General features: G+C 45.8%; 2 protein-coding genes across 3 annotated transcripts in view; one reads left to right on the top strand and one right to left on the bottom strand.

Annotated features, from left to right (window-relative positions):
* FANK1 (fibronectin type III and ankyrin repeat domains 1) overlaps positions 1-4,154 on the bottom strand; it is a 102,896-nt gene extending 98,742 nt beyond the window's left edge. Inside the window, exons 1-2 of the mRNA XM_045068872.1 lie at positions 4,142-4,154; positions 3,233-3,917 (exon numbers count right to left, since the gene is read on the bottom strand). Coding sequence (XP_044924807.1) covers positions 3,233-3,917; positions 4,142-4,154 — 698 coding nt within the window. The remainder of the gene's footprint in view (positions 1-3,232; positions 3,918-4,141) is intronic.
* Positions 1-26,520, top strand: part of DHX32 (DEAH-box helicase 32 (putative)) — a 56,620-nt gene that overhangs the window by 1,798 nt on the left and 28,302 nt on the right. The window contains exons 1-2 of one of the 2 annotated variants that reach the window (XM_045068599.1): positions 3,602-3,738; positions 17,702-18,220. In XM_045068599.1, coding sequence (XP_044924534.1) covers positions 17,939-18,220 — 282 coding nt within the window. In that variant the 5' untranslated portion in view covers positions 3,602-3,738; positions 17,702-17,938. Of the gene's footprint in view, positions 1-3,601; positions 3,739-17,701; positions 18,221-26,520 lie in introns of those variants that run through there. The other variant, XM_004751735.3, reaches the window with a different exon arrangement.

Consider the following 26,520-nt stretch of genomic DNA (forward strand, 5'->3'; position numbering starts at 1 on the left):
AGGGAGTGGAGGAGAGGAGGGAAGGATGACTCTGATTTCCAGCTGGAATAGCCGGGGAGATGGTAGAATCCTAACAAAGATGGGAAAACCAGTAGAAAAACAGGTTTGGAGAAAGGCTTCAGTCCTTTAAGCGAATGCCTCACGCTCTGAGTCATTGGAACTTGGATCCCCATTTGGTATTCCTTTCTAAGCTGTGCGGGGCGGGGGGTGGCGCAGCCAATGGCTGCCTGGTCTAAACTAGACCTAGATTTTTTATAGAGAGAATAAGCAGCAATAGAGTTCTAAGTGGGAGCTGGGGCTTACTTTGGTGTTGCATTTGATTCATAGTTTTTACACCCAGATTGTGTGTTTGCTTAGGGTGATTTGGTGAGCTAGGGAAAGATCATGAGAGAGAGGGTAATGGCCCCCAAAGTTACCCCTTGGCATTGTCATTCACTAAGAAATTATGGAAGAGACAGTACTGTTGAACTTAAATATTTTCTAAAAACAAAAACCAAACAATTTTTTGATGTATATTTTCCATGTTGTTTTGTATGTTATCTTTCCAATAGTATAGTTAGTTTAGAAAGAAAATAATTAAAGCCAAAATCACTCTGAACAGCCCAAGGTTGTGAACTTACTTAATTTGCCCTTTCCCTGGGGAGTCATTTCTTGGCTCATTGATTTATTATTATTCTGTAAAATAGTGGTAGCCCTGTTCTCTGCCTATAGCCAGAGTATGAGCCTGCTGTGAGGTCTGAAGGTTTATGTTTATTGGATTTTAATGACTCCATTTATAAAGGTCATTCCTAAAAGTAATGGAAACCTAAGTGTGTGGAAACAGAATGGATAAGACTGACTCTAGCGGTTCCTTGGTGTTTTCCTTGGGTATATGTCTAATCCTTAAAGCAATTAAGAAGGATTCTTCCTTCCAATCAATTCACTGATGATATGTTCAACTACAGTTGTAAAATGTTCTTTGAAACCCGTCACTAACAAAAGGTAAACACCAGGCTTACAATGTGTTAGAAAATATTGGTATCACAATATACCATTAATAATATAATGATAACACTAGTTATAGATAATTATAATTCTTGTTAATATCATATCTAGTGTTCGTCAGTATTTTTGAGAGAATGAAATAACGTCGGTTTCAGGTAAAATCTGAATTTTGAAGGTTGGATATGAATTTTGAAGTTAAAAGGGACCTTAAAAATCACTTAATGGTATCCTCTAAATATTTACTAACAGTGAATGATTTAGTAAATATTTATCCAAAATAGTGCTCATTAGACTGTGAAAGAATTTCCGGGGGCATCTGGCTGGCTCAGTTGGTAGACCATGAGACTCTTAATCTTGGGGTTGTGAGCTCAAGCCCCACATTAGACGTAGAGATTTCTTCATAATAAAATCTTTTAAAAAAATTCCTAAGATAACTGGTGATTGTTTGGATCACTTGAGATTAAATTGATAAAAGCATTTAAGACTATGTGGAGTTGTCTCCCAGGCATGAATTAACAAAAATTTTCCACTTCAAAACCCAATGCGATGGGATATAAACATGTAATTCCTATGCATGATACTTTTTTCTTTTCTTTTCTTTTTTTTTTTTAAGAGGGAGCAGGGACGGGAGGAGCAGAGGGAGAGAGAAAATCTCAAGCAGACTCCATGCCCAGTGTGGAGCCCATCCTGGGTCTCGATTTCAGAACCCTGAGATGATGACTGAGCCGAAATCAAGGTCATTCTGCAGGCCTCCTCTTACTTCCTCCTGGAAGACTTCTGTCTCCTCCCTCCCAATCTCAGACCTGAGAGAGGTGTGGGTTGTTCTTGGGCAAGTCTCTGCAGGGTTTTCCTGGGATGGCCCAAACTAACACTATCCTATTCATTGTGCCACCCCCATCTCTAGAACAGTGTCTGGAACACAACAGATACTATGAATGGGTGAGTGGATAAAGACAGCGAGCACAGAATTAGTCAAAATCTATACTTAACACATTTAAACAATAACAGTCTGAAGGAATAAAGTTGCTGTTTCTGCAAGATATTTCACCTCTTTCTTCCATTAACAGAAAACATACACAGTCTGGCATCAGTTTGACAGGAGACTGTCGTAAGTTATAGTTTCTTTCAACAAATTGGATAAGATGTAGAATACAAAGAGTTATGAGACTGACGCGCCATCCACTGCACTAAAAAGGCTGTAATAATATCGAGTTATAATGCAAACAGCAGGATAGTGTATACATTCAACTCAAGCAACTATAACTCACAACTTGTAAGGTTCTCATCAGCAAATGAGTTAAAAGGAAGGAAAAAAGCCTTTATAAAGCCTTCTTGCCCAAAACTAACGACCCTTTAAAATGCCAGCATTTTCCCCAGAGAATGGATTGGATCTGAGTACTTCCATTTCTCAAATTGTCCAAGAAAAGCCGACTTGGTTTTGAGAGTTAAACTGCATCAGCTTAAGATCTTCTAAGTCTTTACAGACAACACTGTTATCATTTTGAGAACAAAAGGAGCAATAAGACGGTATTGGAAAACTCGGACAGGGTCCTACAGGCCTAGAGAGCTTTGGGAGCGGGGGGGGGGGGGGGGGGGGGAACCCAGTTAAGTTAGAGCGCATATTCGCTCTCAACTCCAGATGGCCCACGTTTTGCCAAACAATGTGGGAAACAGGAACATTACAGATAGGTCGATCGATCGATCTATATTCATATTTGGAGTGTCTTTGCTCGTACAGCCTCTAGCAATGAACCAAACGCGCCCGGGACAGAGCGGTTTTGTTTTCTGGTTTGTTGTTGTTTTCTGCCTTAAATCACACTGCGGAGTGGGGACTGGACGGGGTCTCGCTCAGACATTCGAGCCCCAGCCTCGTGGCTGGTCCAGCGGCTGACGTCGTGGAAGCGGGGCGGCTCTGGACAATGAATGGGCCAAGCTACAGCGACGAGGGTCCGTACACGCGCACGGATTTGCCCGCGGGTCATTTCAGGAAAGCGCACGGCGGGGGCTCTGGCGCCTCGGGGACTCAGTCCCGAGCTCCCGCGTCCCTCCGGCTCCCCGCGGACCCCCTCGGCGCCCGGACCCCGCCGGACGCGCCGGGCAGCTTTGGGCCCGTCTCCCCGCTCCGGGAGAGAGGAGAGCGAGCGGGAGAACCGTGCTTCCGCGTCAGAAGCGTTACAGCCCGCGGACCGCGCGCGGGGCGCCCCCCTGCTCCCGGGAGGTTCCGGCCCGCCCGGCCCGACCCCCTTACTCTGGGGCTCCATGGTCAGCTGCTCCCGGGCCCCCAAGGGCCGAGCCCCCGGCGCCGCCGCCGCCCCTCCTGGCGCCGCCGCCGCCCCTCCTAACGCCTCTCGTCCGCGGCAGGCGTCGCTCGGGTTGCCTTGACAACCCGGAGGGCGAGGAGGAGGGGCCAGAAGGACGGCGAGAGGGAGGGACCAAAAGCCGCGAGGAAACGCGGGCGAGCGTGAGGGCCCGCGCGTCGCCGGGGACTGGGAACGAGGGTGGTGGCCGGGTCGTCGGCTGAAGACTCTGTCCCTGAGGCCCGGTCGGGCGGTCGCGGCCTCCCCGGCAGCCCTCGCGCCCCCGGCGGGGGCCTGAGCCCGGGCCTTTGGGGCGGGGGCACGGGCCCCCCTCCGTCGCCGTCCCGAGGCGTCCGTCGGTCCGCCAGTCCGTGCGTCCGGCGAGCTCGGCCTGCCGGGCGGGGAAGGGCGGTCGGGCCCGGGCCTCCCGCCCCGGACTCGGGAGCCGCCGCTGCAGGTAAAGGCCGGCCGGGCCGCGGGAGGGGCGGGTAGGCGGCCGCGGCGCACCTGTTGCGGTCGCCCGGGCTCGGCGCGCCCCCGCCGCCTTGGGGAGCCCCGCTGCCCGCCGGTTGGCCGAGGGCGACCCCGCCCCGACCCCCGAAACGGCCCCAGCAGAGGCCGCCTCCCCGCCACTACCTCCCGGAGTCCGCGTGTCGGCGGCGGGAGCGACCCTTCGCACCCCAGCCCTCCCAGCAGGGCTATCCCTCGGCAGCCAGGGCGTCGGCCAGGCCCCGGGAGGGTGGTCGCTCGGGCGGCGTTTATGGGAGGCTCAGAAAGCAAAAGAAAGCCTCTTCTGTCGGCGGCAGTGGGCCAAATGCGTCTCCTGAATCCTGAAACCCGGGAGCATTCCGTTGCCCCACATTGCACTGTCATCCCGAGTATCACATTTCAGGCAGTGGGCCTGGGTTGGATCTTTCCGGTTGGAGTGTGTGTGTGTGTGTGTGTGTGTGTTTTGTTTATTTCCATCCTCCCCGTTTTCGGTTCAGCTGTGGAGTCAGCCCACGTATTTTGTACCAAAACTTTGTAGGGCTGCTAAACTGTAACATTAGCCCATACAATCCCATCATAATAATTGGCTGTTGAAATACGTGCCGGTCATGCTTTAAGGAAGCTTTGAGGATCGCAAGAGATTGAGTCTGGTGGGTTGTAAAAATGCAAACCACCGGGAGAGAGATCTAGCTTAAGAAACACGGGCCTTAAGGAGGAAAGAAAAATGGAGGAGAGAGAAGGAAAGGATTGAGGAGGAAAAGAGTAGGCGGGTGGGAAGTGCAGGACTGATTTGGTGCTCATGTCTGGAGATGATGGCCCCTCCATCAGTTCCTCCCGCTGCTCTAGACAGCACTTGAGGGAAATGATGAGAAGAGCCCTTTTTGGGTCATGCAAGCGATTACTCATTCTTCGCCACTAGAGAGATTTCCACTCCATAGATGACAAGGACACCAAGGAAAATTACTTTCCTGGTAGAAAGAGAATCGTTCAGAGGTTAATTGAACCTGAGAAGCATATATTCTGTGATGGAAACGGACATTTATTATGTTCCACCGAACTGGGCTTCCCCTCCTGGACTGTAGAGGGCCTTTTCAGATTACTTGTCAAAGCAAGAAGGTTTATGTGTGGATATTGACAAGCAGTGTGATATATACTGAACTCATAATTCATCAGCTAAAATATTGAAGTAACAACAAATTTAGAAAGTAAACACTTCACGGCACCTTAATTACCTGTTCCTGAAACTTAGGGCAGGGGGTACCTTTTTAGACAAACAGCATCTAAGATCAACAGCACTTCTGTAGAACAGTGTTTTCAGACTCGAGTTTTCCGTACCTTTAGCAAAATTGTGAGTTGGTCTTTTCATCCAAGAAACATAATGGTGCTCATTAGTGATGCCATAATCAAAGTGACAAGTTAGTGATAAAAACCTGGTCTTTATTAACATGTAAAAGAGATAGGGTTTTATTTTCTCAAACAGTAAAGGATTCAGCATTTGTATTTAAAAAAGAACAAGGGAACAATGTTGTCTCTCTCCAGTCTCCACGCTGAAGTTAAAAGGACTCAAGAATTTGGTTGTTGCATGCAGATTTTAAGGTTGAAAAGTGGAGGTATATGTTGGTATTTTAAACTTAGCAGTGTAGAAGAATGGTTTTATCAGTAGCAATAAACTTGACATTGAGGAAGTCTGGCATTGAAATATTTCAGGTAATAGGTAACTGGCAACTGTGGAAAGCAATATTGGATTTTCGGGGATAGTGTGTTTATGGAAGAAATGACTGGTTGAGGGGTAGAAGTGGGGGAAGGTACTAACATGTTTAAGGACAACATTCAGTTTCTCTTCTCCCTCAAGCAGCTGGTACCGTGTATTTGTGCTTGTCTGTTGACGGAGAAGAGTGTTCGAGAAAGTGCTTGAGATAAAGGGATATGCTTTCTTACTGGAGGAGCTATCCTGAGGACAGAATGTTGCTCATGGGGTAGGGGTTGAGATGAATGTCAAAGGTATTGGTTGCTCCTTTGGGGGATTTCCCACCATGTGTTTTCTTTTTATTTTCATTGGCATATTTAGGCGGTTACAGGTGGTTGGTAAAAATGATAAAGTCCGGATTTTTAAAAAGGTCTCTAAGTTCATCAGACTGGGTAGAATTATTACATTATTTACTTTGCTGGTGCTTAACTAGAGTAGTAAACCGAACCACTCTGACCAGGGAATAAGGTAGCAGTGAAGGAACAGACCTAGCCTTTCTTTTTCTTACTTAAGTCTTTTAGCCACATCAGGTTTCAAAATAAAAATAATTGCAGTAGAAAGCTAATATTATTTAATGCGAGTAGGATGATTTAAAAAGAAAGAAAGAAAGAGAAACAAATGACTGTGTGTTTCCTAGACTTACTATCCTAAGTCAGAGGAAGTTTTTGTTTCTGTTACTGGATTTTTGTTTGCTTTTTGTTTTGCTGGAGTGAGGGTACTTTTTTCTCTCTTTTTCACCACTACTTTCTGAAATTTACAAGGAGTTCAGTCAGGGTAGAAAACGAATGTCCATTTTTGCCTTGTTTCTTGTGTGGCCTCCAGATCTGGAATGATCTGCATTCAAATTGTTGGACTCCAGGAATGCTCTTTCAACATTGTACTCATTCTTAGTATAATTGGGCTGCAGGACCATGTTGCTGCCCCCGCATCTGCAAAGTCTTCCAGGATTTGGTCAATGCCCACAAAATGCACTGCTCTCTCCTACTGGGGACACTACCCAGTTGGGCACCTAGCCCCAACTCTACTCTCCTGTAGTTTTCTGCCATTTTATGTGCATGGGTCTGTGCCTCTAATTAGATTAACTATTTTAGGAACTAAGTCCAGTACTCCTTTTAGCTCATGGTGGGTTTTCAGTATCAACCTGATAATTTAAGTAGAATAATAACACAAGACAAGCTTTTAGTCAGGGGTGATCACATTAATTTCTAGCTATGCCACTTTGGAAAGTCAGGAGCTATTATTTCCTCATTGGAAACTGGTAATAACAAGATCTGCAGGGATTGTTTAACAGTCAAGTTGTGAAAATCAAAATCCGTGACATGTCATTTATAGATAGGAGTGAAAATACCTTGCATATTGTAGAGAACTTCTTAAATGGAGGTGCTAGTTACTGCAGGCATACAGCAAACTTACTGAGCATCCATAATATGCCAGGTACTTCTCGGGGGTTGCTCTCCACAAGGGAATAGGAGATGACCAGATGGATTATGTGTGAGGTCTTCCCGGGCAAAGGCACAGGGGCACGAGAGAACAACTCTGAGTAGGAGTCCACTGTGGCAGGAGCAGAGGCCACTTAATAGAAGAGCATAGAAGGAAGTGAAGCTGGGAGGCAGATATGCATTAAATCAGAAAGGACCAAAGGAGTGAGATTTGTATCTTGAAGGTAATGAGAAGGATTTGGGTCAGTGACGTGATCGGTTCTCCATTTGAAAGGGATCGCTGGCAGCCTGTGAATGACGGACTGGTGGAGAGCCAAAACTAGAGGCAGAAAAACCAAACCCGAGATTTTGTAGTAATTCCATCAAGAAATGATAAAATAAGTGTGGTGGTTGGGAGGGTGGGGAACAGGGTGGAGGGGGCCCTCAGAGGATCCAAGCGGCAGGTGTTGGTGCTGTAGAGGGTGAAGAAGAGGGAGAAGCCAGGGATGGTGTCCAGGTGATGGGGAAAGTGTTCTGTTCTCGAAACCCAGAACACGAGAAAAGGAAAGAAGTCTTGTTCTTCTTAGGGAGTGTGAGAAATGCATCCGTGATGAGTTCAGTTCGTTTGAAGTGCCTGTCATCTAAGTTGGGATTTCACTTAAGTAGGAGTTGGGACATGTGGGGTAGGAACTAAAGAAAGAAGTCTGAGATGAAGGGGGAAGTTTAGATGAAGCATTCGGAAACTGAGGCGAAATGTGAGTGAATAAATCTCTCCAGGGAGATTGAGTGGAATGAGAAGAGCGTCCGGGTTCGGACCCCGGGGGCGCAGTTACTTGGCATGAGGAGGTGGGTGTGGTGGGAGAACCCAAGGAGACTGAGGAGGAGTGGCCAAAGAAAGCTCAAAATCTGGAAAGATTAATAAAGTGGATTCCCTGCTCTTGAGGGTTCATGCATTGGCGTTCCTGAAATTATATTTTCTTCCACTTGCTGTGGAATGTACAACTTAGTTTATCAATCTGTTTCTGTGTTATTAAAGTGACTGCAAAATGACTACCCATTACTTTCTTAACAAGAAAGAAAATTTCCTGATATCTGTGGTTTCCCACCACCCCCATTTGGAACAATAATTCAAGTAAAATGTAGCTTTGGGGGTTATGACGATACCTGAAACAAATGCTGTCTTTACAAAAAGGTGGGCAAAAGTTCACTTTGTAAATGTTGGAGGTAAAATAACTATATTATTTTTCTAGGAAGACTTGCAATAATCTCTTTAGAGTTAAGTTTTTGCTGGATCTTAACTGTTGCTTAAATTATCTAAATGGAGCACGTAAATAAGCCAAGTTAATATTTTAGCAAATTGTATTAACTTTGCTTTTACTCAAATACTAGTTTTTAGAATATTCTCTGGTAAAACCAAACAAAACAATATTGAAAGGCACTGAATGACATTCTAATAAAAAGCTTGATTTACAAATATATATGTGGGCAGTCATAGGTTATTATGATATGTAAGTATTGATTGAGTTTGGGTGATCTTCCCGTATATAAGTCTACAGAAATGTCAATTACCAGTGGAATGTAGAATTCTTAAATTAATTATTCATGATTGGTTATTCCAGCCATATTTGTTATGAACAGATAATTATTGAGTTAAAAGTGAATCATTTTTAAAATTTGAGTGTCTTTAAAAAGCCACCTGATGTAATTTGATTAAAATCAAAACAAGTCTACTGGTTAGAAGTCTGGACATAAGAGTCTTTTAAAATGAATTCTGAACTTTTATCTTGTTCAAGAAAGATTTTAAGTAGATCTTGGAAGATGTGCTTTGGGGAGCTCTCAGCCCATTTAAAGCAGACTACAGGCTAACCGTCCCAAAGTCCTAGTAATGATAAGCCCATTGTTTCAGTTAGAGTATCACATGCCTGGGAGATAAAGTTTACATATTAAATATTTGACTGTAAGGCCACGTGGGTGATTACAACCATGTTTTTCAGAAAATCTCAAATGTCTTTCTTTTCATAAGAGAGCTGCGCTCTCACTCTCTGTTCTGTTTAATGGTATTTCTTCCAGACCACCCCTGCCTGACCTCTCCTATAACCTCAGGTATTCCTTCAACCCACAGTGTCTCACCGTGAGCCCGGGTTCGTTGATGCAGCCGGGAAGCGGTTGGCACAGTGTGGTTAGGCATACGCTGTACACTTAACTGGGGTTACGCTGAGATCAGGCTGCTTGACTTCAAGCACCTGCTCTCCCACAGACGAGCTATTAGAAGCTGGATGAATTAACTAAACCTCCAAAGGCTTAAATTTCCTCACTTGAAAAATGGAAATAATAAAGTAAACCCTCATGGGGTCTTTAAGAGTTTAAATGAAATAATCCATACGAAGCATTTAAAGCCGTAGAGCATCTGGCACCCAGGAAGCCCACTCTATAAAGGCTAATTGGCGGAATTACCATCATTACCATTATTGTTACCAGTTCAACTTTAGTAGCAGTAAGAACCATGCTTCTCGAATTGCGATCTGCAGACCAGTTCCAGTCCACACACTGTTACTGGTTGGCAGTGAGATAAGGAGCTTGTGCCAGGATGTAGACTGTGGCTCTAATCATACTGTTAAACTGAGCTGACATTTTTAATAGCAAGACTTCTTCAATGAAGGAAGCAATGAGTTGATTTACATTCGGTGCAAGCTCTTTATGTTGCCACAAAAAAGCATTTTGAATGGAATTGGCATGGAATGTTGGACCAGTGATCCTGTTCTCTAAAAAATAATAGCCCTTTATCCTGAAGACCGTTATTATTCACTTGTAATGCCTCATTAACCTCTGTTCTAAACATTATAATTATGGGTTACAGGGATATTGTTTATTAGTTGAGAAAATATTTATTGGTCACATGGTCTGTGAAAAACCCTGTATCTCACTTTGTAGAAGTTGTAAAGATGGCTCAGAAATGTATCTTGACTTTAGGAAGCGTGTGGTGAACGTAGAGCGAGAGGACAAAGTGAGAATCTGAATAAATGTGTTGAGTGCATGTAGCAAGTGTTTGCATTAGTCCCACAGTTTGGTTCCAGAGACAGATGTCTCCTTTTTCTAAGCTGCTCCCATAAATGGCCATAATTAATATTTTTTTTATTTTTCAGGACTTACACTGTCATAGTAGAGATCAGAGTTCACTTTATCGAGGGTAGCGTTTCTCCTGGGAGATTGGAAAATCTGTGACACGGGAATAACTGAGTTTGGGAATACAGATGACAAAAGTACAACTTTTTAATATTAGTATTTACAGAAGACTCATCCTTGGAGTTTTTTTTTTTCTTTTTTAGATTACTAATTCTGTTTGAACCTGTGTATAAATATTTAATATTAAATAATTTACTGCCATGCAGAATATAAGGAGACATTAAATAGATACTAAAATATTTGTGAAGTTTCAATACAAATTACCACTGATTCTTCAAGAAAAAAATTATTTGGTGAAACAATGTCAACCCAGTTTTGGGTGTCTTATAAAAAGAATTTTTTTTTTTTTAAGGCAAGATTGTGTGTGCGTGTGTGTGTGTGTGTGTGTGTGTTCCCTTTTCTCCCAGAACCCTTTCCCTAAAGAGTGGAGGTAAAAAGGGTGGGGCTGCGAATCCGATCCCAGAACAGACTGTTTTCACAGACCTATCAGAAAATGATTGAAAACACTCAAGTCAAGAAATGTTGTTTAGTTTTCATAAGTCTTAAGAATTTTTGTACATGAAAATGATTTTTTGCCCAGCTCGGTGAGCCGGCTCCGAACCCCACTATGCTTCATCCTGCCGTTGGCCTTGAAGTGTTACCAGCTCTCCTCAAACTTGTCTCACTAAGGACTTAAAGAACATTATAAGTTCTAGTATTAAAAAATCCCATAACATATCAAATCTAATAGGAGAATTGTAAAAAGAAGCGAAAAAGTAAAAAAAATAAGAATTTTGGTCAGAAAATGACCAGGCACATTAGACCCATGGCATTTACAATAAAACACGGTCTCTTTTGCATACCGTCTTTGGTGAGCTGGCCCTGTCCACTCTGCGAGTTCGTCTGTACCAGAACCTTTCACGTACCAGCCACCTCTTCCTTCTTCTAGTTAGTTGACCATGAGACTAAGTCCGCGTGTCATAGACGGTCTCTGTCCCACAACACCCCCCTCCCAAGTTTGGCCTCGCTGGACAGTACGCTCTGGGAAGACAGGACCCAGACCTGGCTGCTCGCTCTGTGGCACTGGCCCGTTCGCAGGGTAGCTACTTAGTGGGCGCCCCGGTCCTGGCTGAGTAAGTAAACGGAAGACCAGCAGTGTAGGCATGAAGATGTTAGTCTTAAAAGTGGAAAATCCCCAAAGAACAGAAAGTGATTCAGTCATTAGCTCTGCAGCCTCTAATTACTGATTAAGCACCCACGATATTCGGGCTCAGACTGTGGCACATACCAAAGAGGGAATCGCTCCATTAACAGTCTAAGCAGAGACCAAAACCGTGAGGCGAGGTTAATAGGTAAGACAGGTAGTTGAGTGGTTCCCTGGTATGAAAGGACATTGCTTTGTCTCTATCAGTTATGGAAGGTCGGCCGCCCGGGGCAAGCGTGGTCCGTGCCTCCCAACAGATCTCAGGGAAGCTCTTGTGGTTTCTGCCCTGTAACTCTGCTGAAAGACAGGGTGAACTGTGGCTTGGGTGTCTTCTTCAAGGCCAACCAAGAACCTGTACAAATATTTCAGTTTGGGAATCTGGGAATTCCCCAGAAGTTCAGGCCAGAGCCTTTGGGAATAAAAGGAGTCTGTCCTCTTATTCATGAAAGGGGACACAGAGTCACAGAAATCCCAAAGCATAGTGACAGTAGGTCATCACAAGCATCTTGGTATGAAGTAAAAGACCAGGGAAAGGAGAAGAACTGAGTCCTAAGGAGTTTGAGAAAACCTCGACACTGACACAGTGTAAGGCACACTTGGAAAAGTTGAGTAAAAATCTCTCTGAACTGCCAGCATCATCCACTCAACAGAGATTTCCTGAATGCGGAGTAGGGGCCAGGCTCTGTTGTAGACAGCAGTGAGCAGAAGAGACACAAATCCCTGCCTCATGGTGCTCGCCTTCTGGTGGAGGACACCAGCCAGAAGCAAGGTCAAGAGGTAAAATATATACTTTGTCGGCCCGTGGGGAGTGTCAAGGGGGAAGAACAAAGCAGGAAAAGAGGCTAGGAAGTGGGTCTGGGTTGTGGGGGGTGTGGGTCAAAGTGTAGACAGGGTGGCGATAAGCCCTCACTGGGTTGACTTTTTTTTCTTAAGATTTTATTTTTTTTTTATTTGACAGAGAGAGACACAGCGAGAGAGGGAACACAAGCAGGGGGAGTGAGAAGCAGGCTTCGGCTGAGCAGGGAGCCTGATGTGGGGCTCGATCCCAGGACCCTGGGATCATGGCCTGAGCTGAAGGCAGAGGCTAAGGCAGATGTCAGCCACCCCGACTGACATTTGATAAAAACCTTTAGGAGGAAAGGGAGCTAGCCATTGGGACACCTGAAGCAAGGACATTTCAGACAGAGGAGCAGGCGTGAAGTCCCCTGCTGGGGTGTCCAAGGAACACCCCGGGGACCAGGCGGCTAGAAGTGTGAGGAGCAAGGGAGCGGTTGGAGATGAGGCCAGAGCCGCGCCAGGTCCAGAGCCTCCGAGCTTGCTGATCCTGTTAAGTGTTTGGGGTTTTCCCTGGAGTGAGGTGAGATGAGGACCAGTGGAGACTTGGGAGCAGGGGACACACAAGCTGACTGACAGGGTCCTTGCGACCGGGTTGAGAAGAGACTATGGCTAAGAGTAAATCAGAAGGCCAGGCAGGAGGCTGCTGCCATGACCCAGGGGACCAGCTGCTCCCAGTGGTGCTGAGTGTATTTTGAAAGTAGAGTTGACATCATCAATTCGTTTTCTGTTGCTCCTGTAATAAATCACCGCAGAGTGAGTGGTTATTTTTTCTTACAGTTGTGTAGGGTAGAAGTCCGTCCAGATCCCCACTGGGTTAAGATCGAAGATTGGGAGGCCTGTGTTCCTTTCCAGAGACTCGAGGAGAGAATCCATTTCCTTGTCTTTTCAGCTTTCAGAGGCCACCCACATCATTCCTTGGCTCACAGCCCTTCCTCCACCTTCAAAGCCAACAGCACTGCATCCCTGTGACTGTAACTGGGAATGGTTGTCTGATTTCAGGGCTCTTAAGATTAGGCTGGACTCACCAGGATAGTCTCCCTAGCCGGAGGGCTTTAACTTGGTGACCTTTTAGGCCCTTTTGGCCTTCAAAGTACACATTCCCAGGTTCCGGGGATGAAGACATGCAGGTCTCTGTAGGCTGTTATTCTGCCTACTACCATTGAAGGATCAGATGTGGGATTTGAGGGCAAGAAAAAAAAATCAAGAATAATTTCAGTTTTTTTGGTCTGAGCAATTGAAAGGAAGGAAGTCATTGACGTGGGAGGACCAGGTTTGTGGCTTCAGGGTAAATATCAGGGGGTCAGTTTAGGACATGCTCAGTTTGAAGTGCCTGTTGTATAGCCAGTTTGGACGTGATGAGTTAGTAGTAGAACACAGGAGACCAAGTTCAGGAGCGAGGTGGACAGCACACGCAGGTGGGAGCCCTCACGAGGATGGCATCAAAGCCGTGACACCGCAGGAGACCACACAGGCCCCTCCATCTCCACAGAGTCCTCACGTCGTACATTTGAGAACTTGATAGGTGTGAAGAATGTATTTTTAGTAAACTGAACATGGAGAAAAATGCAGAAGAGGAACATTGAACAGCGAAACCTAATCCAGAGTTTCTCAGGACAAATTTCACGATCTTGGTTTACTTAATTCCTTGCAAACTTTACCTTTTCTGTGAACTGTGTTTCTAGAAGTAACTGCACCAGAACCGAGGATTGCAATGACTGAGACATAGCTCCCCTTACATCAACTTCTGATTCTTTCCTGTTGAGGTAGTTTCGTGTTACATTGGATCTGTATTGTTTTTCATAAATGCTTGTTTGAAAGTTGTGATAGACTCGCTTCAAAGGGCAGTCCTTCACATATTATGCAGTCTACAATTTATGTGTAAGAAAGCTCTGAAAAGGAGCAAATAACAGTCTTTCAGATCCTTGTAGAGGAATGTAACTGATCCTGCTAACAGAACAGTTTTTATTACATTTGGATTTGAGCGGCATGTCACCTACCATATTTGCTTTCCCTCACTGGTACTACTAAGTTTGCCAAAGGCCAACCTTGGATCTCTTGTATGTATTTAATTACCTTTAAGAAAATCCTGATATGGGTCAAGCCAGTAGCCGAATAAATGCGGAAAGGCATTGTCTATCATGAAAACTCCTCCGCTGCTCCCCCCAAATCTGGGCTTCAAACTACCAAGCAACAGAAAGTCCCTCTGAGTGGTGAACATAGATCGTCACAAACTTCATAGCGCTTGCTGAATTCAATAGAGAGCCCTTTGAGGGCTTAACCTTTACAAGTATTTCTGTCCAACAAGCTTAACTGGTTTCTAACATGCTGGGTAGGAAAGTGGGTCAGAAAAGCAGAGAAGGGCCCCACCAGGTAAGCACGCTGACCACAGGGTGCATGGGTATTGAATCCCTGCAGAAATGCGGGGCTTCAGACCAGTCTGGCCTTTGATCCCTGGACACTTCCGGGAAGTCTGAGGACATTGTTCTGTTTGGGAAACTGACGTAATGATGACCCTGAGTCACGAAGAGAAAGTTAGATTGCTTCAGTAGGCAGAGGTCTGGTTATCTGTTGCTGCCACCACCAACACCCAGGAACGTAGTAGCTTCCAGAAGCCATGACCGTGGGTTCCCTTTCACGGTTCTCTGGGTTGACAGGGTGGCTGTGGGTGCTCTTTCACTGGGGGTTGTATTGGCTGGGCCTGTGGTCATCTGGAGACTTGACCTGGCAACGACCATCTTCCGTGGCTTCCTCACGTGGCATGTGTGTGCTTTCTGCCAGTGGAAGCCCGGCTTAGGTCTCTTTCTGGTGACCTCTCCATGTGGCTTGGGCGTTTCCCAGAATGACAGCTGGCTTCAAGAGGGAGTGTTTCAGGCATGTGGATACCTTAGAAGTGGTTCATCGTCACTTCACTGCATTCTTTTGATGGTAGTGATTCACAGGGCCAGCTCAGCAAAGGGGAGAGGAAGTAGACTCCACCTCTCAGGGGAGCAGTGGCAGAGCACTGGCGGCCATCTTTAATCCAGCGGAACAGGTGATGGAGCTGCATATTGTAGGTGTGGTGAGGGGGCCGGGTGACCCTTCCATCTCTGGAAACATGACTGCTCAGAAAACTCAAGTCTTTCTTGATGGTTCAAAGTAGTCGATACTTAATAAATAAGGTTTTACTTTAATTACAAGATTATTGACCTTCAGGGAGTATCATAAAACTAAGAGAAACATTTCAAGGATGTTTATTTGGTAAAAATAGTAACTGTGTTTTTTTAGGTAAAATGGTTCAGAAATAGTACCTAGGGCAATCATTGATCATAATAACAGCAATTTAATTTACATGTAGAATGAGAACCTCTAGAAGGGATTCTAATCAGAATAAAGGAAAAATTGAATGTAAAACCAAACGTTAACTTCTCTTAAGCAGTGGAATTTTCTGATTCTTAGATACTGTCTTAAAGTCACCTTGTTCTGTGATCCCAAGCCAAAGTGTTCCTTTGGAGCTGCTCTGTAGAGCTGGTCTCATCCGCAGGAACAACAAAGAGCTGTGATGTCCTTTCTTCCACCCCTCTGGTTATTAATTTCTCCCTTTGGCCTATTTGTGTGTGAGTTTGTAAAGTCTTGGTCCTGACCTAAGAGTATCTTTAATGTGTGTTATTAACCAAAGCCCTGAGGAGGCACCCAGCCATTGTTTCCTGAGTGTTTCGGTGTTTCCCTGGAGCCTGGCTTGAATAGTGAAGAAGCCTTTTATTTATTCATTCATTTATTTATTCATTTATTTATTTATTTATTTAATATTTTATTTATTTGTCAGAGAGAGAGAGAGAGCACGCAAGCACAGGCAGGCAGAGGCAGAAGCAGGCTCCCTGTCGAGAAAGGAGCCCTATGTGGGACTCAATCCCAGGACACTAGGATCATGACCTGAGCTGAAGGCAGCCACTTAACTGAGCCACCCAGGCATCCCGAAGAAGCCTTTTTTATTACCTGGGTGAGGAGCTAGCCTGGGAGCCCATTAGCCGTCTAAAGCAATAGTTGTGGTAAACGAGGTTCTGTAAAAAGAGTAATTTGACAATATCATGAGTTACAAATTATGGTTTGCTCTTTTTTCCTTGAGTTTCTCTGTATTTTTAGTTTTGACCTGGCTAATGTGAAAAGGGGTTTATTTCCAGCAATATTGATTGGATTTTAAAAAAATCACTCAGGATTGAAAGATCACTTACCTGACATGTAGGGAATAAGTTACTGACCTCTTTTAAATTTGCCCTTGCTTGGGTAATTTCTTTTCTTCATTTAAAATATTTTCAGGGGGTGCCTGGGTGGCTTAGTGGGTTAAAGCCTCTGCCTTTGGCTCGGGTCATGATCCCAGGGTCCTGGGATCGAGCCCCGCATCAGGCTCTCTGCTCAGCAGAGAGCCTGCTTCCTCTCTCTCTGCCTGCTTCTCTGCCTACTTGTGATCTCTGTCTATCAAATAAATAAATAAAATCTTTTTAATAAATAAATAAATAAAATATTTTCAGGGCGCCTGGGTGGTTCAGTCAATTAAGCATCTGCCTTCAATTCAGGTAATGATCTTGGGGTCCTGGAATCGAGTCCCATGTTGGGCTCCCTGCTCAGCGGGGAGTCTGTTTCTCCCTCTCCTTCTGCCCCCTCCTACCAACTCATTCTCTTTCTCTTTCATGTAAATAGATAAACGAAATCTTTAAAAAAAAAAAATGTTTTCTTCTACTGCCACTTGAATCAGGTATTTTGGGATCAAGGTCCTAGAATCTCAAGAAATTTGCCTGAGGCTTCTGCTTGATTAAACCAAGACCTTATATTGGGCGCCTGGCTGGCTCAGTGGGTTAAAGCCTCTGCCTTCGGCTCAGGTCATGATCCCAGGGTCCTGGGATCAAGCCCCACATTGGGCTCTCTGCTCAGCAGGGAGCCTGCTTCCTCCTCTCTCTCTCTCTGCTTGCCTCTCTGCCTACTTGTGATCTGTCTGTCAAATAAATAAAATCTTTAAAAAAAAAAAAAAAAGACCTTATAACTCAAAGCTAGCTATAGCCTCAGAGGGAAGAAATAAATAAATCCACTTCCCTCACCTGTCACTGTGGACTGGCATAAGCAAATCTAAATGAAGTTTTTAAAAATACTCTCCTTTAAGCTAGAGGATTTCTTAATTAAAACAAAATAGACTGTCTTGTAACCAGTGTTAGGGCAGGATGCACTGGGTCCTCACGGTGTCCCCCAGTAACAGGGTCCAGTGTCTCTCTCATAGTGGGGCTAGAGACCACCTGCTAGAGCCTGACAGCCACCATGTCCCCGGCTCGCTGTCGGGGCCTGTGCTCGAGGTCAGGCCTAGAGCACCAGGTGCAGTGTGCATCCGTCCCCAAGCCGGCCAGGAGAAGGCGGCGGCTGATTGCACCTGAAGAGCTAGCCTGGCTTCTCAAAGACGAAGCAGAAAGCACAGGCAGTAACCAGTTTGCGGAAAAACACACACAAAAAAACAGTTAACGCTTTCATTTTGAACGCCTGTACTTTTGCTTTTGGACATCTTGTTTGGGTACCTGATTTTTTTTTGTTTGTGTGTTTGTAGGGCGGTGTACGGACTGTCACTGAACGTGCAGAAGAGCGTGAGCGGGCACCGTAGGTCACACAGCAGAGAGGCCCGCGTGCCGATGCGGGGAGCCCAGCTGGCTGAGACTCTGCACTGAAGTCTCGGATCGGGCCGTCCCAGCGAGCGACCGCAGACTCTCGGCCCGGTTCGCGGCGCGCTGCCGTCGGAGCACAGCGCCCGGAGGATGCCGGCTGCTTAAGCTCGCCCTCGGACAAGATGGAAGAGGCAGAACTGGAATGCCCGGACTCCACCTCAGAGAAACGCTATTTCCCCGAGTCCCTGGATTCCAGTGATGGGGATGAGGAGGGGATTTTGGCTTGTGAGGATTTGGAACTCAACCCTTTCGACGGATTGCCATATTCATCCCGTTATTACAAACTTCTAAAAGAGAGGGAAGATCTTCCAATATGGAAAGAAAAATACTCCTTTATGGAGAATCTGCTTCAGAATCAAATTGTGATCGTTTCAGGAGATGCTAAGTGTGGCAAGAGCTCTCAGGTGAGTAGCCGTTGGGAAACACCATTTGCTTGTTGCGTGAGGCATTGTACTTTTTCCTTACTTCAGTCCAATGTCGGAGCATAGCGTTCCGTTTTAGTAATCTTATCTAAACCAAAAAAACAAAAGAGAGTGTTAACAATTCAAGCACAACAGTTAAATTACCTGGTTTTATTTATTAGCTGCTGATGACAGTTAATTACACCCGTGTGGATATCGTGTGTAGTGTACCAGTACATTTTTTCTAGACTAGTAGATAAAAACGCATTCAAATTATTTCATGGCTCATATTCCATTTGAAAAGATGTGATAGGTGTTATTTGCCTGCCACAGATTTGGGGACTAGTTGTCATGTTTATGTGCCCAGCAGTCTAACAGTGGAGGTGTTTGGTCATGCGTGCTTCTTGGCGAAGCTGGGTAAATTACAGAAATTCAACAGCACAGAAAAGTTTGATTTTCCAGACTGTAAGAAATAAGTGAGTGGGCAAATATCATCCTGGCCCAAGGTCCTACACTTTGGGGTCCAGTATGGAGGATAGAATGAGGGTCGATAGTTAAGGAAAACATATGGTCCAGGCTGTTCTGACACCTGAACTTCTAGATTTGATTTTAGTAGTATCTATATTTTGCTTTTAAATTCCAACGCAAGCAGTATTTTGATTACAAAATTCATGTATGAATTCTTGGGATGTAAGAATTAGAATAGACCATAAAGATACTCTGACAGAACGCCTTCATTTCTCAGATGATGAAACTGGCCCAGAGGGATTTGATAATTTGTCTTACGTCACACAACTTCCTGAGCTGCCAGTACAAGAATACTTTCTATTTTGCATTGCCACTTTTCAGGTTGTTTGTTACCTCTGAGGCTTACTTGTTCTAGCTTGAAGAGAGGAGAGATGGACAATAGGTGGTTTTTCTTTAACTTAGAGCTGCCCATGTGGAGTGTTTACTATGAATTGTAATTGTTGCAGTGAGTTACTGTTACAACTAATGCTTTTGGTTTCTCAGCAAGAAGCTACTGTTGAAAACTGAATGGGTATAGCATTCCTTCTTTTCTGTGGACAAACAGCAAGTTAAAACATTATTTGAAATTGTTACTTTGCAATAATTTAGACTTAGGAAAAGTTGCAAAAGTAGGACAAAGATTTTCCATGTTTTCCAACCAACTTTCTTTTCTTTTATTTTATTTATTTATTTGACAGAGAGAGATCACAAGTAGGTAGAGAGGCAGGCAGAGAGAGAGAGAGAGGGAAGCAGGCTCCCCGCTGAGCAGAGAGCCCGATGTGGGACTCGATCCCAGGACCCTGAGATCATGACCTGAGCTGAAGACAGCGGCTTAACCCACTGAGCCACCCAGGCGCCCCCCAACCAACTTTCTTAAACGTTAATATTTTGCATGTACTTTATTGTTCTCTCTTTCCACGCAAAGACATACAGACGTGCACAGTGTTTATCGTGAACCCTTTAAAAGTTAATGATACAATGCCCTTTGCCTCCAAATACTTCAAATATTTACTAAAAACAGGGCACAGCCACACTGTAATTATCAAAGTCAGGAATGTAGAATTGACATTTCCTGATTACCTAATGTACAGACATTCAACTTGATCACTTTTCCTACTAATGTCCTTGATAATACAAGTATTTTTCTGGTCTAGAACCCAATCCAAATTACATTGTGTGTAATTGCCACTTCTCTTTCCTCACCTCTCATCTGAAACAGCTGCTGTTTTTTTCTCGTCCTTCATGACCTTGACACTTCGGAAGAGTACTGCTAGGTGTTTGTACGACATCCCTCGGTTTGACCCTGTCTGACGTTTCCTTAGGATTAGATTCCAGTTAACGCATTTGTGGCAGGAAGACCGCGCAGGTGCTGTGGTGTCCGCTGCCTACTGGAAGAAATAAGACACTGTTTTTCTCAGAGGCTGTGTGTGTCCCTTCCCCATGCTCTACCCTCTTTCTTCCACAGAGTAACTTGTATTAATCATTTCTTGCTTTTCTTTATAGCTTTACCATGTGTTTTGGTTAAAAACGCTGTTATTTTAGTCAGTTTTTCACTATTAAATGAACATATTGTGTTCTTCTGAGACCAGCTTGTCTTGCACAGGTGTTACTGACAGTCAGACATAATAGTGACGCTCTAACTTGGGGCTCACCTGGGGGCCTTCCAAAACCCACTTGCTGCCCCCCAACTACCTGCCTCAGTTTTTAATCCAATAGGTGTGGAGAGGAGGGCTCGCCAGGGTTACAGACCCATGGGTGATGCTGATGGTGGTGGTCTGGAAACCATGGATAAGCCTGATGCTTTGCAGCTGGGCTTCCTTTGTTTTTCCTTTTTATGGCATCCCATTGTGTGAATATAGTTTATATATCCGTTCGCTTGGGGATGGGCCCTTGGGTTGCTTCCAGGGTTTGGCTATTCCAACAGTGCTGTGATGAGCACTTGGGTTGTCATTTCTTTTTTTTAAGTGGGCTCCAGGCTCAGCCTTGAGCCCAAAGCCAGGCTCAAGCTCACAACCCTGAGATCAAGATCCGAGCTGAAATTAAGACTCGGATGCTTAACCAACAGAGCTGCCTGGGTGCCCCATGATGAGCACTTTTGTAGAAGTCTCCTGTTGAATCTTTTCAAGAGTTTTTAAACAATGGAATAAAAAAAAATCAGTATTTCACTTTTAAAAACATACAAAAAGATACGGGGAGGTACTTGGAGACTGTAAAGTGTGCTTCTCAACATGCGTTTGCCTACTAGTTTTAGCATCCTTAGATCATTCTTTGACATGATTACGCTGGGGGTAACCAGACTGGTGATTTTCCTAATTCTGACGTTCCTTTTACATTTAATATTTGGAATTCTTCTGAAAAACCAAACTTCCTCTTTGTTATTTACCTGTTCATTTATTTCAATGTGGGCTCATGCATTCTTTCTTTATTCTACGGATTATAATCCATTACTAAGCCCATTTGTTTTGTTGCTCAGATTGTCCCTGATGTGGCCTGTGGGCACCCGTTCAGGATGATTCTGTGTCCCTCCGACGTGTCCCCTGGTTCCTGAGCTCATCTTTGCTCTTTCCCCGTAAGACCTTAGAGGCTCTACCTGTGTCTCTGTTCCAGTCTTAGAAACAGCCATTTTTCTCAAGGAGCCCTGGTTCCTTTTAGTGGAGAATTGTACTTAGAAACCAAAATGGGGACACGAAGTGGCATTGCCATTGGCTTGTCATTGCTTCCAGGCCTTGTCAGCTAACATAGCAGGGAAGTAAATATTGGGGGGAGGGGTGCAGCTACCCCCACCAGCCGCCTCCGACTCTGCTTCTCTGTCTCTGGCTCCTTCTGTTTCTCTCTCTTATGTATTTCTCTCTCTCTCTCTTTTTCTCTCTGTATATATATATATATGTTTGTTTGTTTGTTTTTATTTTTCTGTCTGTGTCTTAAAAACCACAAATTCATGCTGATGCCTCTGGTTCCAGTTCCACACCACAGGGTTCATTCTTTGTGGCCGATTCCCATGTGTAACTCCCTTCTCTAACTGGGGGAAACCTGCCACTCATTATTCACAGTGGCTTGACTTGTTCAGTCTTAGAATACATGCTCATCATGTAGTTTCAGAATTGCTAACCCATGCTTTTGGTTAAAAAAAATAATAATAACATGTTCCCTGAGTTTTCTTTTAGAACTTGTGATCTTTTAGGGCAAGAATTATCATACATTTATAATATTTTATAACTGGCAGTGCTTTCTCCTGTCGTCTTTGACTTCTCAACCAGTTTCACAAATAATGCTTGTTTTCTGTTAGTTGGGAAGTCAGTATGTATCAACAGGGTGGCAGAAATCAAAATAGTCCTCAAATGATGGGAAAATGGGCCAGTTCTAAACTGATTTAAATATTGGGAGTGTTAGTTGTTTTCTCAATTCTGGAAACAACCTGGTTATTTTTTACAGAGCTTCCAGGACTGTCTTGTTCCTCAGAGTTCAAGCCTTTCAAACAAAAGTTCATCTTTAGACCCAAGCCTGCTAAAGAGGACCACAGACATTTCATAGGATCCTAAAAATTTAATCTCTCTTGGGTCCAGCTGGCATTTTGCGCCTGCCCTGGGGAAAATAGGACAACCTTTCATATATTTATAGAGGCTTTTCCTATGGCCTTTTTGGGGGGCAGCTTTATTAAAAAAAAAAAAAAAGCCTGAAAGAGAATGAAATATTTTTAGAGCTGTCTGTTTTATTTGCTTCTCCTTCTCTAGCTTTTGTCTGGAAATTTTCCAGGAGACAAGTGGGTTAGGGAGGTGGCTAAGTGCACTGCACTTAAGATCGCACCTAAAGTAAGAAGCTGTACGGTTTAGAACATCTGCACCCTGTTAACTGAGTAAAGTGCCGACCATGTTTCCTGCTGCTAGATTCTACCTTATTCACTTCGTGTCAATACATACAAATTAAGATAGCCAGGGCCGTGGGGCATGAAATTCAGAAGGGGCCCCACTCCTCCGTAATGTAGCCTGACCTAGGACTTCACCTGGGGTGGCCTCAGGAGCATGCTCAGGCACAGGCACTTTGCAGGGTGTTTTTGTGGGGAGTCAGACCTTTGGGTGAATTGGGTCTTGAAAGTTCCTTTCAACCTTTGGATTCCATGATTCTGGCACTGGAATAAGAGTGAGAGTCCAGAGCCTCGGCACGGGCTGCAGCCCCCGTGGTTCTAGAAAGCAGAAGAGGAACCAGGCTGGCACGGACAGAGGAGTGATGGAAAACGAGGGCTGGGGGACTTTGGGACTCGGACGTGCCAACAGGCGTAGCCTTGTGTCTCACGGATGACTTTGTCTCGCTTCGCTTGTGCACCTGTCCACTCAGTGAGCTGAGACCGTCGGTGGTGGTGCACGGACAGGGAGTTCTACACGGATGTAACTCACGTGGCTGTCCTCTGGCCCCAGGGGCAGCCGAGGGCCTGCACACGGACCCCGCCCCCACGATTGCTCTCCCGGATCGCGGCCCCCCCGAGAGCCCCGGGCCCCCCCCCCCAGAGCCCCGGGCCCCCCCCCCCGAGAGCCCCGGGCCCCCCCCCCCCGAGAGCCCCGGGCCCCCCCCCCCCGGCCTCTGGGCCTGTTGCCGGGAGAATGGAGCACCTTTGCTTCACTTTGAATTCGTACAACGTGTAGAACTCTAGCCCCTAATTAAAGTTGATGAAGCCTTGATAGAGGTCAGATTCGGGTTCCTCAGAGGACTCCTCTTACCGCCTCTCATGCCGCAGGCGGGCCGGCGTGCTGGTGATCCGCTGTCCGGCAGCAGATAAGGGCCGGGCCCGCACGGTCTCGCTGTGCACTCTCACACTGATTGCCTTGCACACCCCGGAGGCAGCCGAGCTGGGCTTTGGGACAGCAGAGGAGCGTGCTGCAGGCTTTAACACACTTGGCACTACACACAGTCCAGGAAATGGCATTTAAAAAAATGGGTTGAGGGAGGGCGCCTGGGTGGCTCAGTCAGTTAAGTGTCTGCCTTTGGCCCAGGTCATGACCTCAGGGTCTTGGGATCGAGTCCCGTGAGACTCGCTGCTCAGCGAAGAGCCGCTTCTCCCCCTCCTTCCGCCTGGCCCCGACTCATGCTCACTCGTTCACTCTCTCAAATAAATAAATCATTTTTTAAAAAAAAGAAAAAAATGGGTCGAAAGAGTTTGAAGCAATTGTAAGGTGAGTTCCAAATGAAAATATTTGCAGTTGTGATTTCTAGGAGGGAGAGTTTCTAGACCAAACGTACAAATTCAGGGTTGTCTGTTGCCTAGACTCCCAGATAAAATGTCAGTAGGTTTATTTTTCTCCTGTGTCAAAAGAGCAGTTTCTGCTCTTCCCTAAGCAGCCCGAGGTGACCTCTGAAAATGGTTCACTGTCCGCTTGACCCAGAAAACCCTACGAAATCGTGCAAATCAAGAGGTTCAAATCTTTGCTTTCACTTGAAGAACACACATGAAGCTGCCCAGGCCGTCAAGGGTATGCAGATCTGATAAGCCACCAGGTTTCTGAAGGACGTCACTTTGTAGGAGCGGTGGTCCTTGCAGAGGTGGGAGTTGGTCGGTGCGCCCAGGCCAGACAGTGAGGCTGTGCACAGGGTTAGGACCCCAGAAGAGTGTTGAATTTTTTACTGCATGTGCTTAAAAATGCAGAGTCATGCTGAACATAAGGGTTGAAATGTCAGTTCTCTGGTTGTTGAGCGCATTCAGGCAAACAGAGCCCCCCTGAGATGCAGGGCTCATGGTCGTGTCAACCCACAGATGAGCTCTCCCTGCCCCACTGAGCGATCCTGCCCAAAGACGACTGGACTGTCCCTAAACCAGAGAGGAGGTTGCACAGAAGAAAAAGCTATCCCTGAGGAAACTGAAGAAACAAAAACTTATGGCCTGGGAGTAAATTCTACTGAGAATCAATGAAAAATAAAAAATAATAAGCTGTTTCCTATTTTGGTCACCAGATTGTACAACTTTCGCTAAGTTTTGTTTTGTTTTAAGATTTTATTTATTTATTTTTGACACAGAGCACAAGCAGAGGGAGCAGGAGAGGAAGAAGCAGCCTCCCTGCTGAGCAGGGAGCCTAATGCAGGGCTCTATCCCAGGACCCCGGGATCATGACCTAAACCTAAGGCAGATGCTTAACCTACTGAGCCACCCAGGTGCCCTATTGCTAAGTTCTGAAGTGTTGTTTCAGGCACAAAATGGCTTAGAATTCAGTGTATCTCTCTGGGAAGAGTAAAGCCAAACGAATTAGAAAAAGTTGTAGGTATTTAAGCTCTCCAGGTTCTTGTAGTACCAACTTATAATACGTTCTGGATGCCAGGGGCAGGGGACCATCTTCTACGAGAAACTGTAGAGGGCAGAACGAATTCTCAAAAAGGCGCTTAACTCTTTGGCGAGAGGCGAAGGTATATTGGGACAAAGAAAAAGCTGCTCCCAGAGGAGACTCAGAATCAGGACACAAAAGGCCACGGTGTTTATCTTTGGCACCGAAAATGCGGGCATGCCCTGTGACACTGTAATCCTGGTCCCTGGAAATGACCAAATGTCCACATTTCTAGAAGTTGCTGAATCATGCTTTTTCCAGTTGATACTTTGCGTTTGTTAGGGTATCACACTTGACAATGGGCCTGAGCTGGCTTTGAGTGATTCGGGAGGTGCATAAAGCCGGAGGAACTGTACTGAGCGGGACGGATGAGTTCGTATTTCTTTTCTCGTGGCGTGTGCGTCGCTCACTGCTGCCGTCCGTGGGTAGCTGTTTCCGCAGGGCGGTGCGTCCCGGCCAGCCAGAGCCGCACTCAGCGGGCTCTCTGCGGGAATGCGCTGCGGCCTGTGCTCCGCTCGTCATTGGCTGTGTCAGCAGACATCCCCCCTTAAGCACCGCAGGCGCGTGGCCAGTCTTTCCCCGGTTACTTTAACAGATAGAATTTAGAAGAGCTCTTCCCACTTCTGAAGTAAATTTTTTTGCCTCGTAAGTGAAGTAATTTGCTCAGTTGGGGAACGGGGCCGATGAGGACTACTGGATTATCACATTTATTGCGCTGCCAGGCCTATCTGATATTTACGCCCTTATAAATGCGGTGTAATAATCTAATCGTGCAGCATTTGTTTCTATGAGTAGATAGAAGAAAAGAAATGCAGGCCAAATCCCAATCAGTAGCTTGGGAACATGGCCCGCAATTGTTTGAATCCCGTAGCATTCGAGTCTTCAAAAGCCAGCCGTCCTGGATCGCAGGACAAAGACTGCGGAATATTCTCCGGTGCTGTAGGCCAACTGGGTGCCCTGATTTCAGCAGCAGCTCTACGTCTGTAAAGCGGTGCGGTGCTCATCACGGTGTTGTGTCCACACCGCTGTTAGGCTGGAAAGTGCGATTAGAAATGTTGGCGGCTGAGTCTCGAGACACCCGTTGCCACCTTCTATGAGGATGCTCAGAAGCGCCTGGACACCTGCCGCGTGGCGGGCATCACGCTGGATGCGCGGCCGGAGGGTTTGGACCGGTTCGGGCTGGGCTGCCTCTGGCAGTAGGACTTGGGCAAGGCACTCATGGAGAGTGTGGCCAACGTGCCTTCCAGAGATTTCCTCCGGCTCTGAAATCCCGTGACTCCTCTGCCCGCCTCCTCCCTCCCGCCTGCTTGTCAGCTGCTCTCAGGCTCGCTGCCCCGGGCCTGCTCCCTGCACAGACCGGCCTGACACCTTCCTCACCGCCAGAGGCTTTCCAAGGTCGTCTCTCTCCCCTCCTAGCGCCTCACTCCCCACAAAAGCACCTTCTGCTGTTTAGCTTCATTCATTTAATTTTATTTTCCAATTTTCTATTCT

Source organism: Mustela putorius, unplaced genomic scaffold (genome assembly GCF_011764305.1).
Source record: "Mustela putorius furo isolate JIRA1106 unplaced genomic scaffold, ASM1176430v1.1 tig00003909_pilon_pilon_pilon, whole genome shotgun sequence".
NCBI classification, from domain to species: Eukaryota; Metazoa; Chordata; class Mammalia; order Carnivora; family Mustelidae; genus Mustela; species Mustela putorius.